Source organism: Panicum virgatum, chromosome 3N (assembly GCF_016808335.1).
Source record: "Panicum virgatum strain AP13 chromosome 3N, P.virgatum_v5, whole genome shotgun sequence".
Classification (NCBI taxonomy): Eukaryota; Viridiplantae; Streptophyta; class Magnoliopsida; order Poales; family Poaceae; genus Panicum; species Panicum virgatum.
Genome location: NC_053147.1, coordinates 2,843,816 through 2,850,957, shown reverse-complemented (window position 1 = coordinate 2,850,957; position 7,142 = coordinate 2,843,816). Strand labels below are relative to the sequence as shown.

The window sequence follows — 7,142 nt, the reverse complement described above, 5'->3', positions numbered from 1 at the left end:
CTCAACTTGCCTGTTTGTGCATGGGTGTCCGACCGATGCCCAGTCGATCTGGATCCCATACCCTTCTACAAATTCTTGGAAGTAGTGGCCCGTGAAGTTGGTTCCATTGTCGGTAATGATGGAATTGGGGACGCCGAACCTATAGATGATGTCCAAAAAGAACTTGACGGCCTCCTTGGAATCAATTGTGGTGATCGGCTTTGCCTCTATCCACTTGGTAAACTTGTCGATTGCGACAAGTAGATGGGTGAAACCCCCTGGTGCCTTCCGCAGTGGCCCGACCATGTCCAAACCCCACACGACAAATGGCCATGTTATGGGAATGGTCTGAAGGGCTTGGGCTGGCAAGTGGGTTTGTTTTGCGTAAAACTGGCAGTCTATGCATACACGGACGATTTCTTCCGCGTTGCGCAGTGCCGTTGGCCAGTAGAATCCCTGTCGAAAAGCTTTTCCAACCAGGGAGCGTGGTGTAGCATGGTGTCCACAGATCCCAGCGTGTATCTCGAGAAGAAGTTCCTTGCCCTGGGCAATGGGGATGCACTTCATGATAATGCCAGTTTTAGAGGGGCTGCGTTTGTAGAGCTCGCCGTCGATCACGGTGAATGTTTTTGGCTCGTTGGGCTATCCGGCGAGCTGTGTTGCGTTCCTCAGGGAGGACTTCGTGGAGGAGGTAAGCCAATAGGTTGTCTCTCCAATCTGTGTTGTCTGCCTGGCTTGGGTCGGATTGGCCTGTAGCCAAGCAGAGTGGGCCCTCGGGTGTCTGGTCGGGGGCTGGGTCGAAGGGAGCGTGCTCTGTCTTCTCTGCATGCTCTGTTTCCTTTGCCCGTGTCTTGTCCGCGGTCAACGGCTTCTCTCGCGTTGACGGCACGTTTAAGTCGTTGACGAAAATGCCACTGGGCGCCAGCTTGCGTTCGGCGGCCATCTTTGCGAGAGCATATGCGTCGGGATCTTGCTGCCGCGGGATGTGATGGAGCTCCAGACCTCGGAATTTCCCCTCTAGCTTGCGGACTTCCTGGCAGTATGCGTCCAAGAGGGGGCTCTCGCAATTGGAGTTCTTCATGACTTGGTCGACTACCAGCTTGGAGTCGCCGTAGACGTACAGGCGGGTTTCCCCAATGTCGATGGCTATGCGGAGGCCGCTGATGAGCGCCTCATATTCGGCGACGTTGTTGGACGTAGGGAAATGGAGGCAGACTGTGTACTGGAACTTGCCTCCCTCTGGGGAGATCAAGACGACCCCGGCCCCTGCACCGGGTCCCATGACCGACCCATCGAAGTAGAGGGTCCAGTACTCATGGGAGATTTCTGGGGTCGGAGGTTGAACTTCCGTCCACTCGGCGATGAAGTCGGCCAGGGCCTAAGACTTTATCGCCGTGCGTGGTATGAGCTTGACGTCGTAGCCCATTAGCTCGACTGCCTACTTGGAATCCGTCCCACGGCGTCGCGGTTGCGGACCACCTCATCGAGTGGGAATGAGGTGACGACCGACACCTCGTGCTCGGTGAAGTAATGTTGCAGCTTCTTGGCCACCATGATGATGGCATAGAGAAGTTTTTGTGTCTGTGGGTACCGTGACTTGGTGTCGGTCAGTACTTCGCTGACAAAGTATACGTGACATTGGACTTTGAGGGCGTGTCCCATCTCCTCCCTTTCTACTACCAGAGCGGCGCTGACCACATGATTGGTGGCTGCCAGGTAAAGCAGAAGGGGTTCGCAAGGATCTGGTGCGACGAGGACCGGGGCAGAGGACAAGAGAGTCTTGAGGCGATCGAGGGCCACATGCGCTTCCTCCGTCTAGACAAAGGTGTCAGACTTCTTGAGGAGTTAGTACAGTGGCAGGCCCCGCTCTCCCAGTCGGGCAATGAACCGACTGAGCGCTGCTAGACACCAAGTTAACCTCTGGACGCCCTTAAGGCCATGGATAGGGCCCATGTTGGTGATGGCCACGGTTGGCTTTGATGCCACGTTCGGACACCATGTACCCAAGGAGTTTGCCCTTAGGTACACCAAACGTGCATTTCTCGGGGTTCAATTTGATGTTGAACCTCTTGAGGTTTGCAAACATGACGCTCAGGGTGGCGACTAGGTCGTCCGCGCGCGGTGTCTTAACGACAATGTTGTCAACATAGACCGCGACCGTCGCCCGAGGCGGATCTGCCCGGTCGGGGTCGGTCGGCGGATTAATCTAGTCAAAAAAGCAGGCCTGCATGCATCGCTGGTATGTTGCACCTGCATTCTTGAGTCCGAACGGCATGGAAACATAATAGTACGAACCGAATGGTGTGATGAAGGATGTCGCGAGCTGGTCGGATTCCTTCATCGCTATCTGGTGATAGCCCGAGTAAGCGTCTAGGAAAGATAAGATCTCGCATCCGGAGGTGGAATCGATTATCTGATCTATTCTAGGCAGAGGAAAAGGGTCTTTGGGGCACGCTTTATTCAGGCTGGTGTAATCAACACACATCCTCCATTGACCAGTTTTCTTCTTTACAAGGACTGGGTTGGAGAGCCAGTCGGAGTGATAAACCTCTTTTATGAAGCCAGCAGTTAACAGTTTAGCTATTTCCTCCCCTATGGCCCTACGCCTCTCGTCGTTGAAGTGGTGTAGTCGTTGCTGGACAGGCTTGGATCCCGGCAAAATGCGGAGCTCGTGCTCGGTGACCTCCCTTGGGATGCCCGGCATGTCGGACGGCTTCCAGGCAAAAGTGTCCTTGTTGGTGCGGAGGAAGTCGATGAGTGCGAGTTCCTATTTGGCCGACAGCTGGGAGCTGACCCACACCGTCTTGGTTGGGTCGGCGTCATCGACCACAACCGACTTGGTCTCTTCGGCCGAGACAAAAGCCAGTGCCTGGCTGGGCTTGCTAGGGTCAAGGCGGCACTCGATGGTGGCGGCGCGAAGCTGGCCGAGCTCCGCCGAGTTCGCCGCGGTGGTGGCGATGTCGAAATACTCACGGCTGCTGGCGTAGGCCTGCTCGAAGGAGCCACTCACGGTGATGACTCCGTTTGGGCCCGGCAGCTTGAGCTTGAGGTAGATGTAGTTGGGCACCGCCATGAACTTGGCGTAGGCCGGGCACCCGAGAATGGCGTGGTATGCCCCCTTCCAATCTACCACCTCGAATGTGAGGGTCTTGGTGAGGTAGTTAGCTCTGCTTCCGAACATGACCGGCAAGTTGAGGTTGCCGACCGGGTACGCCTTCATGCCTGGCAAGATGCCGTAGAAGGGGAAGAGAGAGGCCCGCAAGCAAGATCGCGGGATCCCCATGGCTTCCAGGGTGTCGATGTACAGGATGTTGAGGATGCTGCCCCCGTCCATTAGCACCTTGGACAGGTGCATGTTGCTGATGACGGGGTCGATGACAAGAGGGTAGCTCCCGGGTCGAGGGATGCTAGTCGGATGGTCGTCCTAACCGAAAACGATGGGCGTGGACGTCCATTTCAGGTTCCTGGGGATAGCGCTCGCGGCGACACATACCTCACGAAGCCGCACCTTCTGCTGTCGCCTGGAGTAGTCGTCCTTCAGGCCGCCGATGATGACCAGTCACCGGTCCACCTCCGGGAATGATCCTTCCGCCAGCTTCTCCTTCTCCTGGTCGGCGTCGGGCTGCTTGTCGCGACCGTTGCCATCGGACTTGGCTGTCCTGCGAAGAATGCGCTTCATCATGTCACAATCTTTGAACTTGTGGCTCACCGGGTAGCCGTGGTTGGTGCACGGCTTCTCCAGAAGCTGGTCGAAATGGTTATTCCTGGTAGGGCGCTTATCTTGGCGATCAGTCGCCGCGACCTCGCCGGCGGCGGGTGGCCGGCGATTCTTCTTGTTCTTCCTGTTGTCGTGACTTGAGGAAGGCTTGTCATGTTGTGTCGTTTCACCTCCGCCGCGTGCTGGTCCCGCTCGAAGACTGCTTCGACTGCCTCCTCGCCGGAAGCGTGGTTGGTGGCGATGTCTAGGAGCTCGTGCGCAATGCGCGGCTTCTGGCACCCCAGTTTGTGGACCAGGGTTTTGCAGTGCGTCCCGCTGAGGAATGCACTGATGACGTCGGCGTCGACGATGCCGGGGAGCGAGTTGCACTGCTTGGAGAAGCGCCGGATGTAGTCGCGCAGGGACTCGCCAGGCTCCTACTGGCAGTTCTTGAGATCCCAAAAATTGACAGGGTGCACATATGTACCCTGAAAGTTTCCGACGAACACCTTCCGGAGGTCCGCCCAGTTGCCGATGGAGTTGGCGGGCAAGAACTCCAGCCAGGCGCGGATGTTCTCTCCCAGGAAGATCGGGAGATACTGGATGATGAAGCGGTCGTCGTTCGCTCCTCCGGCCTGGCAGGAAAGCCGGTAATCTTCCAGCCACACACCAGGGTTCGTGTCCCCGGTATATTTCACGACGTTCGCCGGTGGCCGGAAGCGCTGGGGGAAAGGCGCTCCACGGATCACCTTGGAGAAGATGATCGGTCCAGAGGGGTCCGGGCTCGGACTCCGGTCGCAATCAATGTCGGGATCGCAGGGGGTGTCCCCTACATCGGAGCGGTGAGCGCTCCGGATTGGGTGCGTACGCTCGCGCGTCCTCTGCTCGGGCGGCCGTGCGGTCGACATCGGCGTGGTGCCTCGCCTACTGCCGGCCTTGGATCACATTGCGCGTGTTGTAGTTGTGGCCGACGCGACCGTGGATCGGTGGCCTTGGCGGAAGAGGAGCGGATGCCGGCGACGGGACTGGCGCGCTGCCCGCGTTGGCCTGCTGCGCCGGTGGGGGGAGCTGTACTTCGGACGGTTCCCGCCCACGGTGACTCGCGCTGCCAGCGGGGCACAAGGCAGCGGCCTGTTGGCGGTTGAAGTGAGGAGCTCTTCGCTTGCTGAACGGTGGCGAGTTCCACCAGGTTTCTTACCTGGCGGTGAAGATCCCTTTGGGCCGGATCCTCATGCTCAGGCAGTGTCTGCAGGAAGATCACCGCCGCGGCGATGTTCTGGCCCACGCGAAACTCTTGTGGGAGTTGCATGCGGGCGTTGTTGATGATGTCGCGGTTGACTCCGCGCGCTCGTTGTCGTGCAGAGCCTGCAGGATTTATCCCCTTTGACCCGGAGAGAGCCCGCAGAGGCTGGTCCACGGGTGGGGGCGTGTGCTGCCGCCGAAGACGAAGATCCTGGCCGTGGGCCTGCGCGTTGGCGAGTGCTTGCGCACGGTGGTCTGAAGGGGTGCGGGTCTGTTGGGATGGCACCACCTCCGGTGGGGGTCGTTGGGGGCGTCGGCCATGGCGCACACGCGAGGTGGTGCGGATGCCCCCTCCTGATTGTTGTCTCCCATGCTAGAGGAATCGCTCTGGGGATCCTCGTAGCACAAGAGGTCGTGGACGGAGTCGGGGTGGCTTCCCGCCATGCCCACGAACTAAGACGTGGGCTGGCGCCCCTAGGCGTCCTTGTGCATCTCCTGAGCATAGACGCTCGCGGAGTTGCGTAGGCCGAATGGGAGCCGCTCCGAGAATGAGCGGGGTGTCGGAAGCGGAGGCCCTCCCGCAAGCTGCCGAGAGACGTTGGCCAAAGAAAAGAGGACCAAGTTGACATCCTCGAGGGAGGGTTTGGTGGCCATCATGAGCGCGATGCGGCGGAGCACCGCACGGGTTGGCTGTGATGGCCTGTGCTTCCTGATGCGCCAGCGAATTGATCACCGGCGCTTCAGTTTGTGAAGCTTGGGAGGAGGAGCGGGCTCCTCGGTGGCCGCCGGGGCGGCTTCCTCCTCGCGGAGGCGTAGCGCACCAATCTGGTCGGTGATGAACTCCAGGCTTCCGAACTGGAAGGTCTGGGAAGGCGGGAATGGTGAAGGCGCCCGCGATCCATTGCGGGGGATCGCGGGAAACTCCAGGGAGCCGAAACGGATCGTCTCGCTCCGGCTCGCCGCCGGGGCGGCGAATGGAGTGATCGAAACCATCCAATCGCCGAAGCAGTGAACGCACAAAGCGCCCCCCACGGACGGCGCCAAACTGTCGCTGCGGGAAATGGGCGACTACAAAACTACTCGATTGCTCATTTGTTGTGCGCTTGATCGGATATGGTCTAGCACGCAAAGACTCGAGGATTTAGACTGGTTCAGGCCGAATGTGTCCTACATCAAGTATGGGGGTGGTGTTCTTGCTCTATTGCTTTCGAGTCCAGGTGCTCAAAGTTCTGAGAGGAGCTTACAAACAGTATCCAGCAGTGTCGAACCTCTAGGAGTCCAACCCTTTCCTACTCGGGGGGCTTTCCCTTTTATAGTTCAAGGTGGAGCCCCCATTTACATATATCTAGCGCTATTTGTTGGCTCCGTCTGGGAGTCCTTTGTCTTTGTCAGTCGTCGGGGCCCACTCAGTCAGTCGGGAGTGGGGAGGCTTGAGTCTGGTTGGTTTTCTTGGGCAACGGGTTGTCCAAGTGCTGTCCCATCCTGGGCCAGTCGGGATAGTCTGGTCACTCGGATGGTCTCTCAGGGATCATCTCCGGTCTTATCCGCCTGTGCCTACGCTACTTATCCGTAGGGCTACATCACGTCCTCCTTGCATAGCCCCTGTCTGTAGGACAGCTCGCCCGGTGAGGGGTGCCTTACCAAGGCCAGGCAGGGCCGTCCGGTCACGCTCGCTGTCGTAATGGAGTGGTGCACAGTGGCGACCATCATTACGGCGCGGGAGGCGACGTCCGTTGACGCCCTCTCCCGTTGTGTCGCGGGGCCCGCGTGGGAGGCGCTGTCCCTCTGTCAGAGAGCCCTGTAGCCTACGTTCACGCCGCGCGATAAGGGGAGCATGCGTCGTGGAGCCTGTACGGGGATCTGGCTTGACCGGCACGCCTGTTGTGCAGGGCGGCAATCTTGGAGCACACGGCCCGGGTCGTCCGGTACAGCTCTGACCCAGAGCGCTAGGTCGGGGAGTCTCCACGTGTCGCAGGAGGTCGGGCTCCCGGCCGTGTTGGCTTACGAAGGAAGGCGACTACCCATGCTGGTTGGTGGGCAGCACCGCGTCCAGCCCAGGAGACTTGTTGGGCTGCCCTCATGCGAATCAAGCCCGTCAGGGTCTCGGGTTTACACCCCGTCACTTTCTTTATTCTTTAGTTTGTCTTGTTTTTGTGAAATTTTCTTATTTGAGGTTTAAAGTCTAAGAACTTTTGTAATGTAAGAGAAGGATCCCTCATTTGGC

At 58.7% G+C, this 7,142-nt stretch overlaps 1 protein-coding gene across 1 annotated transcript; it reads right to left on the bottom strand.

Annotated features, from left to right (window-relative positions):
* Positions 1 to 1,404: 1,404 nt before the first annotated feature.
* LOC120666993 lies at positions 1,405 to 3,334 on the bottom strand. The gene is made up of 2 exons (XM_039947001.1): positions 3,047 to 3,334; positions 1,405 to 1,560 (listed from the first exon to the last, which is right to left on the bottom strand). The coding sequence occupies exons 1-2, from the start codon at positions 3,332 to 3,334 to the stop codon at positions 1,405 to 1,407; spliced, it is 444 nt and encodes a 147-aa protein (XP_039802935.1).
* Positions 3,335 to 7,142: the final 3,808 nt, after the last annotated feature.